The sequence below is a fragment of the Callospermophilus lateralis genome, chromosome 5 (assembly GCF_048772815.1).
Source record: "Callospermophilus lateralis isolate mCalLat2 chromosome 5, mCalLat2.hap1, whole genome shotgun sequence".
NCBI lineage: Eukaryota > Metazoa > Chordata > Mammalia > Rodentia > Sciuridae > Callospermophilus > Callospermophilus lateralis.
In genome coordinates, this window is record NC_135309.1 from 120,484,926 (window position 1) to 120,508,913 (window position 23,988).

Genomic DNA, 23,988 nt, shown 5'->3' on the forward strand with positions numbered 1-23,988 from the left:
GGATTGCTAAAGTTTTTACCCTGAATGAGTAAAATGGTGATGTTGATGTGAGGAACAAAGAACAGAGAGTAGACAACATGATGGCAGGTAATAAGTAATAGGTTTGGCCTTTATGGGATGAAGATAGGGGAACAAGACAACCATTAGGCCCAAGGACAAAGAGCAGAAATAGTAGTCCACAGGACCAAGAGAACTTAGAAGAACCAGTTACGACCTCGATTACTAGGTCTTTGGATATTAGTTGAGTGAAGCATTCTTAGTCAGGTAATGGAATTAAAAACCCACTATGTTGAGGAGTGAACTGAAAGTTGAGATCTGAGCAAGTACATGTATCTTTTGAGAAGGTTAATGAGGGAGATAATAAGATTGCTTGAGGAATAATTAATTTTAAGGGGAACTGTTTCTGGTTTTTTTTTTTAATTTGGGACACTTGAGATAAATGAAAATGAGATTAAAATTCAAGGAAAAAAGAGGTTAAAAAGTGGAGTTGTCATTGCTGAAAAAATATTATTCTGAGTTCAAGTAAAGAGATTATCTCTGGAAAAGTAATAGAGACAAGAACTGTATTCTTTAGGAAGAACAAAAAAAGAACCAAGTGAAAGGGGAAAACATAAATCTAGAGATGAATGAGTAGAATGTTTAGAGAGTTAATGGCTAATGATCTCTACTTCTGCAATCATAGAAGGTATAACCATTAAAAACCAAAGAAGAGAGGGATAAGGAACACGTAAGAAAATCACCATGAAGATCAAAAAGAGTAACAGAATGAAGATGACCAGAGGAACACTGAACATCCCCATAGATCACAATAATGATTTTGAATGGAAGCCATCTAATCTAACTTTATCAAAGGCAAGACAATTTTGGAAAAAACTCACAGTGAATTAGTGGACTTTATGTAGTTATGTGTTCTGTTTTTAAAAATTGTAGAAAATTGATCTTTTAATACCAGCTTGTGTAGATAGTTCCTTCACACCCTTTTTCCAAGTTAATAAGGATTAAGTATATACACACATTTTATAAAAGGCCTATAACATTTCATATTTAAATAGGACCTTTATTTTCAAAGCCCACTGAAAGGGATGACCTGGTCTTATGCTGGACCAATACAAGAGTTTCTTTATTAGCCTAGCCTCATTGTAGGAGTGACTGGTTTAATCAGGCAATTTTTCTATATTACAGAAAAATAACATCTTGAATGTGCTCAGTTTTCCCATTCCCTTGGTATATTTACATATAAGATTTTCCTTTAACACTCACTGACACACAGAGCACATTCTTTCTATCAAGGATGTGGAGTTTCTGTGGGAAGAAAGAGAAGGAGAATAAATAATTACCAATTCAGTATAAATATGATACATCCCAGGTCATCTACACATAAAGGATAGGCCTTCTCTTTACTGGACTCTCCTGTAGCTATATGTAAGCTTGTTTCCTTACCTTATCTCATTCGGAATTCTGTGAAGATTGTCCAACAACCATAATTCAACTGTGCTTGATGGTTTTATATTTATTAGCCTAGTTGAGCTTTCTACTGAGAAAATTCCTGAGAAATTTCAGGCACAAACAGTACCAGTGGAAGTTTGTGATTATCTATTTGAATGAAATGCTTTAGGAAACCTTTAAATGTTCAGTAATTTGGAATGTAATTGTTTAATTTATTGAAAGAGTGAGGAGGAAAATAATCACTTCCTAGTAGACTGGATTTTGTGACTTTGTCTTCTATAAACAATTCTACAAAACAGTTGAGGCATGTGGAGAGAAAAGGCCAATAATGTTAGTAATGATAATCATAACTCACATTGCATGTTCTACCCTTAGCTTTCCCAGATATTTCATACCAGCTGTTTCATCTGAGGTACTCACAGTTCTTTCAATGGGGACATTATTATGCCACTTGCAGGCAAGAGATCCAAAGTCCAGTGATTTTAATCTTGCTTAAGAACACAATACATATTATTATCAGTTCTAAAAGAATATATTTTGATAGTACCATTGGGAACAAAGTGCTGTGAACTACTATAGCAAAACCAAATTAATTTGGCCAAATGAACCACTTAGTGCTGTGAAATTTTGGTCAAGCTCAAAGTAGTCAGAGAGGTTATAAGACAAAAATGCAACCCACTCAGCAAACATATACAAGTCTGTTAGATTTAGGATCTTAAGGAATCACTTGTTTAAAGTGGAAGAGAAGTTCCTGGGAGCTTCTACTCTCAGACTACCACACAGTTTGTTGAATGCAGATGACACAGTAGCAACTTAATTTTTAATAAAATAAGGAGAAAATCTCAAGTATTAACCTGCGTAAAAAATTAATATATAAAAAGCAAATTTGAACTACTCTTAATAGTTTCAAAATGATTTTATAACTGTAGAAAATAGATTTAAAAAAACTTGCCTCAGTGATGTCATGAAGAAACATGATGGAAATTTTAGAGTAAACAGATAATTATGGGTTTTTTTCCCATAAATTTCTTCAAAATATGTTTAAAATTATCTTGTCTTTCAAATAACAGTTACCTCTATTGTTGCCCATCATCCAATAATATAGTGCTTCTATATGTGAAAACATGTGAAGATATGCTAGATTGTGAGGATTAAAGGATAATTAACAGTGCTAAGACAAATAGCATTTAGTCATAAAGCTAATACTTTATTGAATATCAGCTGCTTGTCAAATAAGTAAAAAAAAAAAAAAAATCGATTCACCTGAATAATTGATCCTTATCCCCATCACCTGCTGAATAAACACTAACACACAGAATGCAAAGGTGACCCAGAGAGCCCTTGACTCATGCTTACGTGCTTTACCTACACACAGAATATGGGGTGAGGTGAAAGTGGAAGGGGTGCTAAGAAGGAGGTGAGTGGACTTAGTATACCAAAAAAGCTGGGCACACTTGGTAGTCTAGCTAAGTTGTCCCTATATACCTATAGATCTCTAGAACTCACTGATCAGGCTGTGCACTGCCCCATGTGGGCATGCTCTTACCTAATGGGCACTATCCCCTGCCATATCTCAGAATGCCACCCTGTCCTTAGCAGTTAAAAGGTGCCCCACGATCCCCAGTTTCAAGTGCAGGTTTAGGTTCCAGTCCTTCATTCCCACTACCTGGGCTACTGAAAAGAAGGGTGCTGCTAGTCTTGAACTTGCAAAAGGCAGAAGGACAGCCTATTGTCAATTCATATTGACAGTTTACATGATTTTTCCTTGATCCTACTAGGGTATCTCCAAAACTAAAAATAAGAAGACATGGTTAGTCTTACTAGATGTATGTAAAAAGTTTCTAACAGTCCTAGCTAGTTTTTTATCTTATTATATGAATAAACATTTCAAAAGCAAACTGATTTGCCACTTGAAAGCCATCTTTCATTAAATAAATACAAAATGGTATCATGGGTAAATCATCTTTACCAGTTCCTGAGTCTTCCCAACTGAGGTGGGTAGGAATAAAGGGTTCCCTAAATATTCTCTGGGGTAACCAGAGGGAATTCACAAAGGCAAAAGGAATATTTGAAATATTCAAGAGAAACAGAAACATCCGTCAATCACCTGGAAAGCAAATAATGTCAGTTTAGATCATGACATTCCTTTCTGTTACCTCATATGTTTACAAAACTGGATTTTCAGTGGTTGCTAGATGAAAAGCAGGTACTGAGCAAAAATAGATGTGGAACCAGATATGAGAAAGGCAGAGCCCAATCTCATTTCAAAGTGATAAGATGCATAGTGCTCAATAGGTGCTACATTGTTGAGATAACACCTCATTTAATTGTTTGGACTGAACTACTTAATAATCCTGACTGTTATTTGTTTGGGCCAATGGAGTGTTATAAAAAAATTACTGAGTTGTTAAGGATGCCATGGACTAAGAAAGTTGGAGAACCTCTGCATCAGGTTGTTGTTTCATGTCCTTAGGACTGGAACTAAACAAAATCTCTGTGTGAAGAGAAATTTTGTTAAAAAAGATAAAAAAAACCATGTTAAAAGTCATGAATTTTTTGACAAGTTCTAGAGTAAAGAGTATATCCTGTTCTTAATTCTGTTAGGATCCCAGGTAGCCAGAATCTTTTATTATTTGATAATAATCAAAGTAGCCTGCTCTTTTTCTTCATTCCTGCCAAGTGGCCACTGTTGTCATTGTCATTGTGGAGTGCTGATGCGCAGGCTATCACCAGCTCCTAGATCTCAAGAAGTCTACTGACACAGTATTCTAAGATCATTGGCTACCAGAGTACCTGCTTAATATCAACCATCTTTTTTCCTTTTAGTCTTTTTTTTATTACTATTAGTCTGCAAAGCTATTCTTTATTCAGTCACTAAGGTCATTTTATTGTGAATCAAAAAATAAAAAATAGAAGTGGACTAAGCTTAGTGGTAGAGTGCTTGCCTCGCTTGCCCAGGCCCTAGTTTCTATCCCCAGTAGAGAATCAAACATTCCAGGAGTTCCATGAATGGTAAAATACATTTTAAACATTTTTTTAAATTTTTGAACTGAGAAAATAAAAATACCAGCTAAGCATAGTGACACAGAACTATCAATCCAACTACTTAGGGGGCTGAGGCAGAAGAATCAAAAGTTTGAGGCCAGTGTCAGCAACTTAGCAGGACCCTGTCTGAAAATAAAAAATAAAAAGGATTGGGCATATAGCTCAATGGAGGAGGCTTGAGGTCAGTTCTCAGTACCAAAAATATAAAAATTAAGAAAAAAACCCCCTGAATACATATTTTAAATTTTTATTCTTGTGTTTTAAAAATATCACAAAAAGGAGATCGGAATGTTTTGACATTTTGAATGGATAGGTTTTAAGTGCCACGGGATAAAATTAAAGTGCCGATTTTTTTTGATAGACAAAGCATAGATTGGTTTAAGAAGAAAACAGTGGCCCATAAAGTATTGGCAGAACATTCCTGGAGTCTAGAAATATTTGTATCTGTGGGGCTTCAGAATAGACTAAATCCACATGAGCACCCAGAAGGTATCATGGTCAAAACAAAGCAGTATTTTAAAGCCTGAGTTAAATGTAGTTATACTACATATTTCCATGATCTATTAAAATGTTAAAAACAAACAAACAAACAAACAACAACAACAAAAAAAAACACCTGGAATACTGACTTAGGGTTGCTAAATTTGTACTTTGTCAGACAAAGGATACTAACAAGAAAATTCCAACTGATACACACCATCATTTTTTAAAAAGGCATTTTCACTTCAATAAAAAAGAAAATGCATAATCTCATAATAAAAATATTTTCCAAAGAAGTGTGTTTGGCTTTTTTAACACTTCACTTCATGGCCCATATTTAATCTCACTTTGACAAGAACCAATGAACATTGTGTTAGGTAAGTCCCAGATCTCAGAATGGCATTTGGAAACTACTGACCCCTACCACTTGCCAATGGCATGACTGTGATGAGTTACTTAAGTTCTCAGAGCCCGGTTCCTTGCCTTGGTGTGGGAATATGAGTACCCTGTAATGCAGAATCCTTGAAATTAGATATTGCCCGTTGGTGGAGATCCATGCCTGATTCATAGTAGGTTCGTATCAAACATGATGCTCTCTGCTCTATTTGATCAGACCGTTCCTTTTAATCTGCTAAAATCTAGCACATACTGTCCTTGAAAACAGTTGCATGCACTCCCATAAATCTTCCTCCTAGGAACCCGTGCTGGAGAAGAATCAAGAGGGCAGGGCCTCTGACATTAGAAACGGGCCTGTCAAATAAGATCAACAGTGAAAGAAGAGCCTGTTCCTAGAACACAAGTGAGGTGAAAGTCCTTCTCTGTGAACTCAACCCTTTCCACCTTCCTTCTTCCACTCTGTGGAAATAAGACTCAGCCTAGTACTGAAAACAGTTGATGGTCATTTGTGACATCAGCACTCCTGGAAAATACCCCTATTACACTGTTGTGTTTTTTTGTTTGTTTATATGTGGTGCTGAGAATCCAGCCCAGTGCCTTACACAGGCTAGGCAAGCGCTCCACCACTAAGCCACAACCCCAGGCCTTATTGCACTGGTTTTTATCAAAGAAAATAATTCAATGTACTTAATGAACATGTTTACAAGCATGTGTTAAGCACTTTTTAAATTACTCAAATCAGAAACTTTTTGATAGATAATTTTAAACACAGATTATCTTTTGTACTGTCATATGACTTAACAAATTGGAAGTCATTTATTGGCCTCATGTATTTTCTTTTAAGTTATTTTTTTTCTTGTAGCACATAAAGAGATTCCATTGCAGATGAGAGAATTTTTTGCTTATGATGCATAATACCTCTAATTCCATTTGCTAAATCATCAGTGCATAATCTTAATAGGGATGAGCATGCTTGAGTCAAAAATTATGGATCTTTGTTTTAAGAACTTTTTTGATCAATGATCAGTTCTAGGTCTTAATCTGTTGCTGTTGTTATTTTAGTTTTTAATTGACAAATAATATGTGTCTGTATGTGTGGTGTGTGTGTGTGTGTGTGTGTGTGTGTGTGTATGTGTGATGTAGAATATAATGTTTTAATATTTGTATACATTATGGAATTATTAAATCAAGCTCATAATATGTCCATCAATTCACTTATACTTTCTGTGATGAGAATATCTAAAATCTATTCTCAGCAATTTACAAATATGCTTGGCATTATTCTTAATTATAGCCTACCTTATAAATGTCTTAAATAAATTCCTCCTAACTGTATATTTGTACCCTTCAACCAACACCTCCCAGCCCCATTTTCCAGCTTCTGGTTACCAACATTCTACTCTCTCCAAGACGACTTCTTTTTTTTTTTTTTTTTAATAGATCAACATTATATGTGCAATAACACCTTATTTGACTTTCTGTTCCTGGCTTATTTAACTAAGCATAATGTACTTTAGGCTCATTTCTGCATCATTGTTTTCAAACTGGCACAATTTCTTTCCTTCTTAAGGGAGAGTGCTATTTCATTGTGTATAGAGACCACATTTTCTTTGTCCACTCACCTGTTGGTTGACACTTAGACTGATTTTGTGTTGGCCATTGTGAATACTGCTCTAATAAAACAGTAGTTCAGATACTTTTTGACACATTGATTTCATTTTCTTGGCTTATAAACCCAGAAATGGATCATACGATGGTCCTATTTTTTAATTTTGGTGAACCTCCATAGTACCTTCCAGAATTGCCACACAAATTCACATTCCCACCAACAGTGTACAATGTTTTGTTCCACATCTTTGTCAACATTTTTTATCTTTGGCTTTTTTGATTAAAGCTAATTTATGGGTGAGACATGATAGCTCATTTTGATTTAAATCTGCATTTCCCTGATGATTACTTATGTTAAGCACCTTTTCATTTATTTATTTGGCCATTGGTATGTCTTATTCTAAGAAATGTTTACTCAGTTCTTGTGTGCATTTTTAATGGGTTATTTGCTTTCTCACTATTAAGTGATTCGTTAATTATTAAAATGTTAATGTTAAGCAGGTGGTTACAAGATTAGCTGGGCACAGTGGCACATACCTGTAATCCCAGTGGATTGGGAGGCTGAGGAAGGAGGATCATGAGTTGAAAGCCCTTGTCAGCAACTTATCAAGGCCCTAAGCAATTTAGCAAGAACTTGCTTCAAAATAAAAAGGGTTGGGGATATGGGCTGTGGATCAGTGTTTATGTCCCTTTAGGTTCAATTCCTGGTACCAAAAGGAAAAAAGAAGAAGAAAGAAACTTAGAATTCTAAACATCTAAGATTATAGTATTTTCTAAAGTGATTTTAAAAAAATTGTAGTTGTAGATGGACAGAATGCCTTTATTTTATTTATTCTTATGTGATGCTGAGGATCGAACCCAGTACCTCACACATGCTAGGCAAGCGCTCTGCCACTGAGCTACAGCCCCAGCCCCTAAACTGATATTTTTAATCCAGTAAAATATCAATTAGAATGTAATGTTTACAGGTGTTCTCTGAAGGGTTTTCTCATTGATTAAAATAGGCAAAATGATATAGTAAATTCTCTTAAGGCTAGTAAAGATGAAAGTGTTTTTTGTTTTGTTTTGTTTTTAATTTTTTTATTTTTTTAATAAGTTATACATGACAGTAGAATGCATTTGTCCACTTCTATATGATATATATAGATGGGATATAATTTCTCATTTTTCTGAATGTACATGGGTAGAATCACATTGGTCATGTAGTCACATATATGCATAAAGCAATAATGTCTGTTTCGTTCTACTGTCCTTCTTTTCCCCATCTCCCCTCCCTTCTCCCCTTTCACTTCCATCTGCTAATCTAAGGTAACTCTATTCTCTAGTGCTCTTCCCCCTTATTGTCAATTAGCATCCACATATTAGAGAATATGTGTTTTGTTTTGGAGGGATTGGCTTATTTCCCTTACCATATTCTCCAACTCTATCCATTTACTGGCAAATGCCATAATTTCATTCTTTTTTTAAAGCTGAGTAATATTCCATTGAAAAAATATATACATATATACAATAATACCTTATTTGACTTTCTGTTCCTGGAGATATATATATATCCCATTTTCTTTTCCCATTCATCTATTGAAGGACACCTAGTTTGGTTCCATAGTTTAGCTATTGTGAATTGAGCCGCTATCAACATTGATGTGGCTGCATTACTGTACTATGCTGATTTTAAGTCTTTTGGGTATAAACTGAGGAATGGGGTAGCTGGGTCAAATGGTGGTTTCATTCTAAGTTTTTTTGAGGAATCTCTTACTGCTTTCCATAGTGGTTATACCAATTTGTTTTCCTCCCAACGGTACTTTCCCCCATCATTTGAATTACAGAAAGCAAAGAATTAAAATTTTTAAAAGAATTTTCTTTTAAAAGAACATTTCCTTAGGATTACATATACACATATATACAAAATATGCATATATAAATTTACATTAGAATGTTTTGTTATCTGTACACTATCCTCAGAGGTCTTTGTTACATATGACTAATTTGTTCTTATCATACCCCAATTATGCACATATGTTATTGAATTATCAGCCAAAACTTTACACCTGGATGGAAAAAAAAATTATTATTTTATTTTAGGTTGTAGGACATGAAAATCATTAGGTAGACTAAGCTTGTTTTGCTTTATTAGTCATTGATAATATGTTGTTTGATTAGCTTGATTTTGTTGTTTTGATATTATTTTTTGCATTCATGTATAATTCTTCTATTTGTTGTCTTTTGATATTGTCTCATGACACACAAAAAATATATCAAAGATTAAGCATTGTTTTGGATGAGGTTTAGGCATTGATAAATGTGTTCTAGCTGGAGAATTACATAGCACATGACACAGATTTGGATCCTGGCCCCAAAGTCACATGACACAGGTTTGGATCCTGGCCCTATAACTTCATGGACATGTGATTTTGTTTCTTTCTTAGGCCTCTGTCTTGTCACCTATGAAAAAAAAAAATTAATAGATTATCATTGTAACATGTTTTGCATATAGTAATAACTCAATAGATATTATCTATCACTGTTGTTTATGATAACTAATTTTTATAATTATTACCACTACTATTTATACTTTTATTGAATATTTATACTCTGAATTCTTAAAAGCAGTATAGTTAAATTGTTTTAAGAAATAAAAAATAAGATATTATAAAGGCTTAGTGCTGAAGCCAAAAGAAGAAAGGTGTCCCTGAGTTTCACAATTTGAAATAGATTTATTTATATATAAATAAATCTATTTCAAAGATATATATATATATATATATATATATATATATATATATATATATATATATATATAATTCCAGGTGCTGGTTTTAGTTAAACTTATTGTTTTATGATGGCAGTGTACTTTTCCAAATTTAATACTATACTTGAATAGTTTATGGACTATTGTTGGGACAAGGCTTCCATATGAAGGTTTACTTTTAGATCTCGATCTCTCTCTCTCTCTCTCTCTCTCTTTCTCTCTCTCTCTCTCTCTCTCTCTCTCTCTCTCTCTCTCTCTCTCTCTCTCACACCCATTGGTTTAACTACTGAGCAGATTCCCAGTCCTTTTTATTTCTGAGACAAGGTTTATACTATATTGCTTAGGACCTTTCTAATTTGTTGAGGCTGGCCTCAAACTTGCAGTCCTCCTGCCTCAGCTTCCCAAGTCACTGGAATTACAGGCAGTCACCTCCCACCTGGCTTTTCTCTTTCTCTCTCTCTCTGTTTCAGCTTCTTGTCTGTGTTTCTAACTTCTTGTTATGGAAAGAACAAGAAATAGGGAAAGGATGGCAAAGGCATAAAGAATGGGAGTTTTTAACTCTTGTCATTCCTGTTTTGAAAACAAGAGTCAACAGTTGAGCCTCTGCCTCTGGTAGCCCTGACTCAGGACCTAGCAAGGCCTCTCTTTGAGAGCAGAGGTGGGGCAGGTGTAGGCAAGCCTACCCATGGCAACCAGCTCAGTGACGGAGCATGTGGCACCTCCTTCCACATCACAACACTCAAGGCCATTGTGACACTGCCTCCACAGTGACCTCCAGTGACTTATCATATCTGTTCTGGAAGTCTCTGCACTTGACCTTCGCTGTGACTATTACCTGGGTCCCAATCTTCTTGGTCTCCACATGTGCGCACGCGTGTGTGTGTGTGTGTGTGTGTGTGTGTGTGTGTGTACATATATATGTATACATATAAAATGTCAAAAAGTAGCTTTCTCCTGAGTACTATCAGCCCTCAATCTCGTCCCACCTGTGTCCCATGCAGTTCTGAAAAGAACTTTATCTGAAAGCTAAAATTAGCTTCCCTTTAAAATAGATCTCAGATGATTTAAGTTTGTTGATTTTTTTTTACTTAAAGAAAGGTGATATTGAATAATTCTCCCTCAAATTTATGACACCAGTAGTTACAATTTCAAGTCTCCAGGCACTACTAATTATGAGTTAAAGTTCTTAATTTGTTAGAGGCTCTGTCTTTTCCCATCTCAGAAAACCCCAATTGATTGCATGATATTATACACCCTCCTAACTCTTTTCAGTATTTAAAAAAACTTCCTCGTTGAGAAAGTCGTTCAAGTGCCAATTGCAGAATCACTTTCTTTCAAGGGCTTTTTGTTCATTTTGTTTTGTTTTGTGTCTGGTGGTGCACACTGTAGTCACAGCTGCTCAGGAGGGTTGCTTGAGCCCAGGAGTTTGAGACCAGCCTGGATAGCATAGCTGTCTCCAAAACAAAACAAACAAAAAAACCATAAACTCACATGTACTTTAAGCCAATCATATGTAACAAAATTAATCTTCTGTTAATCTTAAGTCCCAAATCTCTTTTAATTATATATGCAAAGTTCAGTACAATTAAATGATACATTTTATATTATATTTATTTTCTTCTATCCACAAATAAAAACATATATTACCTACATCATTATATTTGAAAATAGTCTGGAAAAGGTTATTTTCATGTTGAGTTGAAGGCAGAAAAATTTTTAAATTATATATTAGGTATATATCCAAAGACAAATTAAGCCTTACATACTTTTGAAAAGAAATGGATAAAATATCCTTTATAGAAGATGTCTGCCACTGAAATGTTGGGAATCTCATTTATTATTACTAAAATGAGACAAACTTGAAATATTTGGCAGAAAGAATTTCTGGGCAATTTTTAAAAATGACATATCTCCACTAAAATTACAACTGTCTTTCTTTATACTTTGACAGGAAAAGAAAGGAAGTTGGATAAATTATGTTAAATATTGTATATTCTATTTTTTTTTAATTTTATTTTTTTATTGGTTATTCAAAACATTACAAAGATTGCAGAATCACATCGGTTACACATCCACATTTTTACATAATACCATAATAGTAACTGTTGTATTCTGCTACCTTTCCTATCCTCTACTATCCCCCCTCCTCCCCTCCCTTCCCATCTTCTCTCTCTACCCCATCTACTGTAATTCATTTCTCTCTTTATTTTTTTCCCATTCCCCTCACAAACTCTTATATGTAATTTTGTATAACAATGAGGGTCTCCTTCCATTTCCAAGCAATTTCCCTTTTCTCTCCCTTTCCCTCCCACTTCATGACTCTGCTTAATGTTAATCTTTTCCTCCTGCTCTTCCTCCCTGCTCTGTTCTTGGTTGCTCTCATTATATCAAAGAAGACATTTGGCATTTGTTTTTTAGGGATTGGCTAGCTTCACTTAGCATAATCTGCTCTAGTGCCATCCATTTCCCTGCAAATTCCATGATTTTGTCATTTCTTAGTGCTGCGTAGTACTCCATTGTGTATAAATGCCACATTTTTTTTATCCATTCATCTATTGAGGGGCATCGGGGTTGGTTCCACAGTCTAGCTATTGTGAATTGTGCTGCTACGAACATCGATGTGGCAGTATCCCTGTAGTACGCTCTTTTGAGGTCTTCAGGGAATAGTCCGAGAAGGGCAATAGTAGAATGGATTAAAAAAAAGATCCAACAATATTGTATATTCTAAATATACCTTTTACAAAGTTTCAGAATGAAATTGAATAAAAGAAAGAATTAAGTGTTTTAACAAACATGCAATCCTTTTGACTAGTTCAAATCCACTGTGATGCACTTCCAAACTAAAGGACTTATTACCATGGATTAATTTAAGAATGATGATGTGCCTTGATCCATATGACTTAGCTCTTAGAAAATTAACTTTATGGTCAGGAAATTATAAAGAATAAAATGAAAGAAAAGACTGTAGCTTGGGACAATGTCTGGATTTCATATTATTTTTGTTCTGGGTATCTGAACTGTCTTCAGTATGGCCACGTATTGAAGCAAATTGAAAGCTCTTCAATTGCCAAATCAAGGAGACACTTCACATGTAATTTTCTCATTGTGTAATATATTTCCTGTTATGGTATCATGCTTTTTATACCTTTATTTTATTTATTTATTTTTATGTGGTGTTGAGGAGCGAACTCAGGGCCTCGCATGTGCAAGGCGAGTGCTCTACTGCTGAGCCAAAATCCCAGCCCAGAATCCTGCTTTTTAAATAACACTTTCTTATAGAAACCACTGAAGTGTCTTGAATGTATGTAAATCTGTTGAAATAGTCTTTGCCTTTTGAACTTCTAACAAAGAAAAACTAATACACACTAAATTTATTATCTTGTTCACTAGTTATAAAAACAATTGGCTTTGAATGGATATTTGTGTGTGTGTGTGTGTGTGTGTGTGTGTGTGTGTGTGTATTTGTATATGTCAAATGCTTAAATGCTTAGCTCTGGATCTCATACTCATGCTTTCGGAAAAATTTGGAGCATCTTCAAGTATTTCTCAGTTGCTCTGTAAGAGTTAAGTTACTATTTCAAAGTGAGTACATAGGCGGAATTGCAACCCTAAATTGTGCCTGTCATCAACCCTCAGAGAGCAAGATCAGAATGATGGACCAATGAAGAAATGCAGTTGTCCAACCCTGAACATCGTTTTGAGTTTTGCCTTGTAGTTTTCACTTTTTTTGTTTTACTAGATAACTGTTCTATTTTCCTATTTTTCTTACCTTTTGTAGGTCCTTATTTTTAATCTGTCCTATAGGAGTGAGCTAGTGAAATAATAAGGGGTAGGGACAGAGCAAGTGTGGCTGTGTATTCTTACCTGTGTGACTTTTGTGTTTAGTCTTTTAACCAGGTTGAGCCTCAGTTTTTCTCATCTGTAAGATGGGAATATACCACTTATCCTGCATTATTGTGTGATAGTTAGTGACATTGTACATAACAGCATTCCCCTTAGTTTTGTATGCTTCAAATTTTCCTTAAAGTTCTTTGACAAAGCCCATAATGTTGTCACTTTTCCTCTCTCAGTAACCATTGATTTGACTCAGGTTCTCATCTCCTCCACTCTTGACACTGCCTACTCTGCTTTCAGTTTTGCCCCTTCAAAACTCTCAGTCCCTTATAAATCTGTCATAATGGCTCTAAAGTTCTTAACTAAGTATCAGTTTTCTGAGTCTTTTAAATTTCCTAACTGCATAAGAAAGCAAAAGCCATTGGAATATAAATAATATTTACTATTACTAATTATAGACTACTAAATTTATCGAATTTTAAGCTAAACACATTCTGAATACCTGAACATCAGTCACTTAATCCTCAAATAACATTATGTATGGACTATCATCTCAATTTTACAGATGAAGAGACCAAGAGAAAGAGAAGTTTAATAACTTGCACAGTATATATACCGAGAACATGGCGGGGTCAGAATTCCCAACTCTCACTCCCATCAGAAAGTAAAATCCCAGGCTTTTCTTACATGTACAAGGGCTCAGTGATCTGCAGCCTGGCTCACCACCTGCCACTCTTCTTGCATTTCCTACCCTGCAATGCATTTACTAGAATCGCTCAGCTATGCATTGTAGCTCCTCAAATGTGTCATATTCTTCCTCACTCAGATGATTCCTCTGCCTCTTTGGCTTTGTCTCCTCTTGCCAGCTGCCTCTGGGACACTGGCTTTCTTACTGCTTCAGTACACTGGCCCACTTCACTCTGGGCCATTCTTCTAGGAAAGAGCCTTTCTGGGTTTGGCCTCAGAAGACCTTTTTGGATTGACATCCTGGAGCTACCATTTATTTGCTTCTAGACCTTCTGATCTCTTTGAACCTCCATTGCTTCCTCTATAAAATGATGGTAAAACTTGATGTCCAAACTGCATAGCACGTAGGATTCTATGAATAAAAGAATAACAGATGTCCCTTGAAAATGTGGTTCTGGAACCAATGGAAAGGAAAATGACACATGCCTCTTTTGAAGTGTTTTTCCGTCTTTTTCTTCTATTTTTCCACATTTTGACTTTCAAGAGCTCTGTAAAATTTGATGGTGACCACAGCAATTAGTCTCTTTGTCATTGGTGATCATGGCGAACATTCTCCCCGTGCTCTTTATGCTGTACCACGTTTCGTAAGCGTTGTTTTAGGTCACTCGGGTTCTTTTCAGATTGTGAATGAGCAAACAGACAGGTCAGTTGCACTATTTTCAGTGAAAGTAATGTTCAGGAAGCTTTCTGTGCAGAATAACTGCTTACACTTGGTTCAAAAGTTTTGGCTCTCTAGATCAAGAAGTAGCCCATGAAGATAGGGACATGCTGCTGTTGAACTATTTATGCTAGGAAATTCCAAGAAAGAATTGCAGGCCCAAGTTTCTCACTTTCTTCTAAGTAGAACATTGCACAACTTTTCTTGACTTTCTCTATCCCTCCAAGCCACGTCATGCTGACACCTTGCTCCTATATCGCAGGCCTGGTGTGGCTGAGGTTGCTCTAGCAACAGCACACATGGGGTAACATTCCCCTGTAACTATGGTGGCTGAGACATGAGTCAGTTGAAAAGTTTCACGGGGTTTTTATTAGTATATGATGCAGTTCCATGTCATCTATAGTTCCTGCCTTGTCCAACACTTCCAGAGGATGATGCAGAACACGCAGCGCTAATCATCTTCAAATACTTGGGCCAGGGTCCTCTCACAAAAGCTACTGAGGCTGCTGCTTCCTTCCACAGCACCCCTGACTAGTAATTATACTAAGAGGCAAGAGTAAAGCCCAGGCCCCAGCACTGGAATTGTTTCTACCATAGTGTACCCTGTTAGCCCCAAAAGGCAACAGTGACATTGATGGATGATGGAGTCCCTCGTTTCACCTAGGTAGCTGGATAATGGTTCAAAGTCCAAGAGGATGCATTTTCAACCCAGTGCCTGAGAAGAACATGTGCTGAAGAATAAGGATGGAATTATTGTAATTCTCTATGGGGATTTATGAAACTTAACATTGGAACTTAGCATGGAATATTGATTAAAACTAGTCGTAGAGTTGTTGATGACTTCTAACATGGGATTTGGTTTATTTTTCAGACATGGAGATGACTTGATTGTGACTCCTTTTGCTCAGGTAAGCATACTTCGGTAAGCAGGCCGACTTCTTACAGATCTGGAAATTGGTTTGGGAGGATTTGTTCTGTTGCTCGATTTAGTTTTAAAGTAAATGAAATTATAAATACAAATTGTGTGGTTCATCCAAGTAACTCATAGGCAATGCTAGAAAATGTGACTTTGGCCCTAGAGATCTGTTTTCTTTAAATTGTGGTAGACCCAAAGATTGTCTTTGCTTCAAATAACAAATTACCCTAGAGATAGAGAACATAAATAGGCCCATATTTCTTAACTGATACAGGCATTAGAAGCAGAAGGCTTTATTGTGGATTAAATTACATTTAATAAAATGAGGTACATGATCATTGCTTGAAATTCAATCATACAGTTCAACCTGATACCTTATTTACTCCTTTATACATGTGTCATTGGCACAAAGAGTTAGCCCAGTGATCTGTGTTTGTTTACAGCATACAAATCATGAAAATACTTTAATCACATGACATAGGTGCAAGAAGGTGATGAGATGATTTGAAGTGTTCTGGAGTGATTCTCAACCCTAGATGCAAGCTAGACTCCCCTAGATAACTCATCCCGATGCCCAGGCTGCATGCCTGTGGATTTCAAATAATCTGGAGATCCAAGAATTTATATTTTTCAAAGGCCACAGTATTTTTACTGTGTGTAAGAGAAGTTGACAGCCCCTGATGTAGATAACTAGGGACAGAATTGTTTGAAACTTATTTAAACTGGGTCATGAAGCAGATTTAAAATCAATACTGACTGAGAAGAAATGTTTAAATGTTGAAATACAAGCAGTGCTGAGAAGTTATACAAATTGTAACTAGAGGTAGGTCAGAAATAGAAGTAGCACCTTGAGCAACTCATTTAACTTTTCTGAATGACTTTGAGGAAGTCACTGAACTTTTCCAAGTCTTACTTCCTCCTCTTTTAAATTATAATTGCAGGAGTACCCACCTCATAAGATGTTAAAAGATTAAAATAATACTGGTCATGCAAAATATTCACAAGAATCCTAAAAATTTTAATGTTTATTAAATTTTAATTAAAACTGGTTTAATTGTATAGAGATGAAATTGCTCTTTTCTTCCTTAATGTCATCTTAGGTATAATTTTTTTAAATGAATAATAATAATGTTGGAACAATGTGATTTTGCAGTTTTAAGTTTTTAAAAATTTATAAAATAATTTAGACCACAATTGTAATTAATTCATAAATAAAATGTCTAATGGTGATTTTAAAAATTAATGCAGGTGGGCTGGGGTCATATCTCAGTGGTAGAGCACTTGCCCGGCATATGTGAGGCACTGGTTCGATTCTCAGCACCACACATAAATAAATGCAATAAAGGTCCATTGACAACTAAAAAATAATAATGCAGGCAATTAAGAACAGATGATGATCACCATCCATTCCATATGCTCAAGTCCTTTTGCTGGAGATGATGAATTCTTTCTAGTGCTTGTATTTCTGTGTCAAAAAAATTTACACTCTTAATTTAATCATATTTGTGATAGCAAACTTTTAATGAAACAGTTTGTAATTAACTCCTATTGAGAATTTATAATTTTATAACTAAGAGCTGAGAGCTAGATGGACAGGCAATATCAGGTAAAACAATATAAACAACCATCACTAAATGTAGAACCAATCATCCCATCATGAGTTTACTCAGGGAGCTAGCTAAAACTAAAATCTCTAGATATTATTGTAAGAAAAATAAATCTAAGGATGTTGTAAAAAAATGGAAAAAAATCTGTATGTAATATCTTGGCTTCTTACTTCAAGTAATATTTACTAAACTCTAACAGATTAATAAATTTAACTTGGCTCCTGCCTTTAGTTAAATTCTAAAGAAGTCTAGCCTTTTACATGATTAGACATCTATAGTGTACCTATAATCTCCAAAACAACTACTCAAATTTCTCTATATTGGGACGTTTATACATATTTTATATACAAAACATCATTTGGCCATAAATGTTATTTTACAATGATTAATACCCTTGAAACTGGAACTTTGAATATAAACTAATTCTTTGTAATATTCAGATCTATCTGATGCCTAAAAATAATCTGAAATATACTTAAGGAGATTTTACTTATCATCAACTGAGGGACTCATTCACCTTGCTGAAGGTGGTCGTTGCCCCAGGGGCTGTGAATTCTTTTTAAGTGGCTTCACCACAGTTTTCATAAATGGATTTTTCCCGGGGTATTAGATCTGGGAAGCTGTAATAAAATATAAGAAAGAAAAGGCTTTTTAATACTGAGCAGTTTTAGCACTGATGGGGTATCCTTGCAGAAGCAGGTAAGACTAAAAGCCCAGTTAGCGCCTGGCCTGTTCTTAAGCCATGTTGGGTCCAGCTGGCATATATTGTTGACTTAATTGTCCTCTCCTCAGAAAAAGAGTGTGTAATACAGGGCAGAGCACTTACCACTTAATGTTAAATATTATAATTCCAAAAATGGAATATATTTATATTGCTTGAAGTTATGCCAACATTATTTGTTCTGCTATACCATAACTGATTTTAGCCAACTTGCTCAGGAAAATGTCTTATCAAGTAGGCCAAAGAATCATACCCTCTTCCTACTATGTTTTGGATTCATAATTTCACACTAAATTTTGGTGAAAATTTGCAGGGAGGCCTGAGGTTGTGGCTCCATGGTGGAGCACTCGCCTAGCATGGGTAAGGCACTGGGTTTGATCCTCAGAACCACATAAAGATAAAAAGATAAAAAAAATGTGTCCATCTATGACTAAAGACTATTAAAAATAAAATAAAATTTGCAGGGAGAGCCACATTGCTCTCAAAATGTTTCTGCATACAAACTTTAGAAAAATTAATATAAGCAAAAGGAAGAAAATTTCCCACAATTCACCATCCCCAAACAACTACTGCTCACATTTTTTTTCTTACTTCCTATCCATTTAGGTTTGTTTTTTCTGGGTGTTTCCTTATGATCTTAAAAACAGGCCACGATTGTCCAAAATGGTCAAGGACCTTCCTCCAACTCATCTTTGTCTTCTTGAAAACCCATTTCTTTAGGCCTGAGTGCAGCCCCGAAACATGAAAGGATCCTGCCCTATTATTTCTAAATTATGGCCTTTTGGGTTGTGAGAAGAATTAAATACTAAATTACAAGAGAATTTAGGAAGTCACCAAAAGATATATCCCATTTTGTTGGATGGAGCTGAACCTAGAACATCTTGGTTAGGCCTAATTTTCAGGAAGGATCTTACAAATCCCTCTATGTTTTATTCTAATGTGAAGAACACTGTTAGAGTAAAGTTTTTGCTAGGGGTCAGCCTGAACTATCTTCTGCCTCTGGTGGCTTAGACTTTTCCATATAATTTTAGAATCTCTTTGAGCCCCAGAAAAAGTTCCAACTTTAATTAGTTTGTATACATCAATCTCAAAACTGAAATTCTGTTTTGGTATGAGTATTTCCTTCGGCACGGAGACTTGAGTGTTGAGAGCGACCCTACTGCCCTTTTCCTCCCACAAGAATAACAACTTGGCCAGAGTTCCTGGGGGCCAGAGAGCACCAAGGGGGCACAACACTGCTGAATACTGGAGTCAGCGGTCTCTGGCCTCGAGTCCCACTGTTTGCAATTATGACAACCTAAGACTCTAAGTCTCCTGGAATTCTCATCTGAAAGTCTGTAATATTGAAAGAAGTGGAATCTTTAATGAAGCAAAAGACAGGAAACCCCCACCCAAACATTATCCTGACTCCCTGGGGAGTGCCTCACATCAGTCAGTCTAGAGAGACATGCCCAACCCAGGATGACTAGGCAGGAATACCCACATTATTTTGCCTTCTCTGACAAAAATACAGCACCCAGAATACTTTCAGGAAACAATATCGTAGTTATGAATACTGTAGAACGTTAATTATAGTAGTAGGACATTACCAATATTTTTTAAAATATTTCACCCCACAGAGATTTTTATGATCTCATCACAGTCCCCAAGTTTGCTGGGCCCACCAGGCCCTCTCTGTGAAGCAATGGAAGAAAAGAGGGGTCTCATTTCAGGTGCTTTTATTCCCTCAGCATTTCTTTGGACTTCATTAATATAAATGGCAACTAGCATCTTTCTAGGTATCTGAACTCTCACAGTCATTCATAGGAAATTGTCAATAACTTTTTGACATAACCAAAACAATTTCATATGGTTCAACAAAAACATAAGTGGAAAGATATTTTCTCTTCTATCAAAATAAACTTTTTATCTTGTACATAATTCTAGGTTGACTCCAGCATTTCTTCTGAAGTTAAAACCTGGATCAGGAATACTTTGATTTCACGCAGGATACACCCACCCCACAAGAATCTCAGTCTGTGTTTTACCGCCACCTAGTGGCATAAGGTGTACATGAATTGAAAAACAATCCTCAGAACTCTCCTTGAGGCTGTGCATTACTGATTCATGAAGTCCACATTTTTCTGTCAATTTTGGTAAATCCAACTGATCAACAGATGTTTAAGAGCACATAAAAAAGTTTGAGAACTCTGTATAAATAACATCCCACCCCACAGGCCAGTACACGGATCATCTTTTTCCACAATTTTTCTGTAGTACTATCAGTATTTCTTTCCTAAGGTGTGTATATTTCTCATCATTCCGGAGGTATTTTTGATCTTGTTTTGTTACATTTTACTTGTAGGAGAAGAAGAGAAAGCAGTGACCTTAATTTTCTGCCACTGAGCCACGTGGAAGAAACCTCAGGGATTTCTTTGGTTAACAACATTAAGAAGGGAAGAAAATTATAGGGGCAATAAAGCTCTGACTACATCTCTTAGAGAGCTGAATTCATGGGGAGTGAGAACAGCCTTGGAACAAAAGCAAAAAATAACGGAACCTTAACTCAGGGATTCCAGTAAAACTATTTCCATTTCTTCTCCCCAGCAACAGTTACCTACCTCTTTATGTTCTGCAAAGACAAACCCAGTGATATTTAGGATAAGGATTCCCTAGGAAGCACCCCTTAAAAGATCTGTCTAAAACTCTTATTTATACTTTGGCAAATATAAACTTTTATTTATATTTTGGCTAAGGATAATAATTAACACTTAATCTAAAAATTTATAAAATACTACTTGTCCTACCCCCCAGACACAGAGAGAGAGAGAGAGAGAGAGAGAGAGAGAGAGAAAGCCACAATGACTTAGGACTTGCACACACAGGGAATGATGTATCCTCAGGGCTATTTACTACAGCAGTGTTTGTTTGTAAAAGCAAACTGTAAGACACAACCTCAAAGTCAGTCTCAGGGACTGGCAACTGGATGCCTGAAGGAGGGACTGGGATGGGGGAACTTTTTCTTCCATTTTTATTTTTTGTTTGTTTTGAGATAGTTCATACATATGAAAGAATATATCTAGTGATTATATAGAGCATAAATAATCATCATCATAATAATAAACAGTTTAAGAAATAGAATGATATGAATATTTTAATGCCACTGAAGTATCCCTTTCCATGTTCATCTATCGAATAAATAACAATAATTTTGATTTTGGCTTAATTATTGAGATGAGACTTTTTGCTGGATAGTTATGTTTCTACTTAAAGTCTACAGCAAGCAAATGTAAGATTTATTCAAAATAAATACATAAAACTTAAAATCCAAAACAAAATAATCCAGTTTAATATCTTTATTATTATAACACAGGCAAAATTTCTCTACAGAAAATATTTCTTTTATGAACTAATGTTTCCTTTCATGAATTAATTTCCTCTCAAATGAGCATGGAATATGATTTACCTACAATATCATTTCTATTTACCAGCGGTCAAATGCAGTGAATTTACAACAGCATATTATGATAAAATCCTCAGAATTCTGAAGTTAAAATTTTTGCCTAGAAAAGGGATCAATTAGCTGGTGCAATAATCTTATTTAAAATGCTTTTCAAATGTGTTCAGTATTCACTTCTTAAAATATAAATTAAGTCTGCATGATTTAATGACAGTGGATCATTTATCCAATTTATTTCTGCATCAGTCAAGATTCCATGCCTGTTGAAAGACATCGTAGTCTGATGTCAGCAGTTAGCTATTTGAATATTCTGTCATAGGCAGTGTGACCTTTCAGAGCTGTGGGTTGTTTATGTGTAGTAATGAGCCAGGATTTTCCAGTGACTGAGTTAATCATGGTTGGCTCCTTAGGAAGCACCACAGATTCCTTCAGGGGAAATGCTGTAGGTCACTGTCCCAATGCACAAACTTCCATTGACCAACACAAATTGATGTCAATTTTTTGGTTTTTGAAGTCTGAAACATTTCTGTCTTGGAAAAAAATATAAACTGACTCTAGATCCATGCCAGATTGGAAAAAAAAAAACAACTCTGGAACAATTCTGGAGCCCTTAGAGCAATTAGAATTTGGGGGCCCCTTTAGTACCACTCATAGTCACTAAATAAATTCCCTGTGTGTGTGTGCCAAATCATTAATCAAGTGAAATGCTTCCCCAATGAAATCACCCACACTGAGTGCTTTTTCTTGACACCTAACCTGTCATTTCTTCTAATTCACACTCCAATCCTGTTACAGTTTGTATTTAAGGAAACTGAGGTATGGAGAGGCTTGCATAACTTGTTCAGGTTCACACATTTAATACTTAACAGACTCAGGCAGCCTGCTTTGTTGTGCAATACCCTAGTAATTACCAAGACATATTTTAGATAAATTTAGCATTCTGGTTCACATCCAGAACACCTATAATTCCACCTAATTTAGGATCCACCCTGAGGAAATGAGCCCATTCTAGGAAAAAGCCAGGGGCAGTAGATTCATGCAACTTTTCTCTCCTAGGCTCACCTCCATTCCTTGGCCACCTTCTAGTCCCGACTGGAATTAGGAAAGGGGGCTATCAGAGGTCGTGGCATCGTTTTCCTGCCTTGTCATATGTGTAGATATATTTCATCTAGTTATTCATTCATGCGATGCCATTTTATTGAGTATTTTCTGTGTTCCAGAAAAGAGAGAGAGAGAGAGAGAGAGAGAGAGAGAGAGCAGTTGCATTTTATGTGAGAAATACCTTCTTGGGGACTTCTTGTCATTCACAGTCTTAACCAAGGAAAAGACCATCTGTGCACTAGCTGGTACAGACACATGGCAAAGCTGAAAGGCGATCTAAGATTTACTTAGCTTACTGACTGCAAATTATGGAACTCTTGGTGAATTCTTTTTTCTTTTTTTCTTTCTTCTTCTGCTTCTTCTTCTTCTTCTTCCTCTTCTTCTTCTCTTTTTTAAGTTGTAGATGAATGCCTTTATTTAATTTATTTACTTTTATGTAGTGTTGAGGATTGAAACCAGTGCCTCATACATTCTAGGCAAGCCACAACCCCAGCCCTCTTGGTAAATTCTTAAAGAGAATTTTGGAATAATCTTTATTTTTATCCTTAAAGTAAGCTTCATTAGTATTTTATACTACCCTATTTCATATATGCATAAGATGCAACATACATGTTTGCTTGGGATATTGTGTTAGTGACTTGGGAATACAGGAATGCTATGGAGACTGCTGCTGCTGTGACCACATTTGTAGATAATGAAAAGGGATTTCTGGAAAATTTTGACAGTGTGATCTCTGTGGATTTCATATGGATGCATACAAGCTTTGCTAAGTGCTAGTAGATTCTTTAGTGGTATATGAAATTAAGTTTTAAGCATTATCAGATTTCCTCTTAACAAACCATTCTTCATTGCATTTAAGATGACCCCAGTTTAAGACATTTCAAGAATTTCTTTTTGTTGTAGGTCTTAGCCAGCCTGCGAACTGTACGAAACAATTTTGCTGCATTAACTAATTTGCAAGACCGAGCGCCTAGCAAGTAAGTTATTCTTTATTCCCTCTTTATTGCTGAGCTTTTAAAGAATGTCACCTCAATTTGAATTGAACTCAAGACAAAATATTAAATTTCTCTGAGTCACTGCCATGCTATCTAACCATGGACATTAACAAGACATCAGATGATATCCTGCTAATTCACTATAAATACAGTGTGGTGGTGATTCTAACATTAGGAATGACCAATCAATATTTCTGTCAGAAATTACCTGGTGTGATTTGTCTTCTAACCAGTTATTTATACTCA

The 23,988-nt window shown here is 35.7% G+C and overlaps 1 protein-coding gene across 5 annotated transcripts in view; it reads left to right on the forward strand.

Moving 5' to 3' along the window:
- Pde4d (phosphodiesterase 4D) overlaps nucleotides 1–23,988 on the forward strand; it is a 1,049,725-nt gene that overhangs the window by 846,848 nt on the left and 178,889 nt on the right. For all 5 annotated transcript variants that reach the window (XM_076857254.2, XM_076857255.2, XM_076857257.2 and 2 more), the window contains 2 exons: nucleotides 15,835–15,871; nucleotides 23,651–23,724. In XM_076857254.2, coding sequence (XP_076713369.1) covers nucleotides 15,835–15,871; nucleotides 23,651–23,724 — 111 coding nt within the window. The remainder of the gene's footprint in view (nucleotides 1–15,834; nucleotides 15,872–23,650; nucleotides 23,725–23,988) is intronic.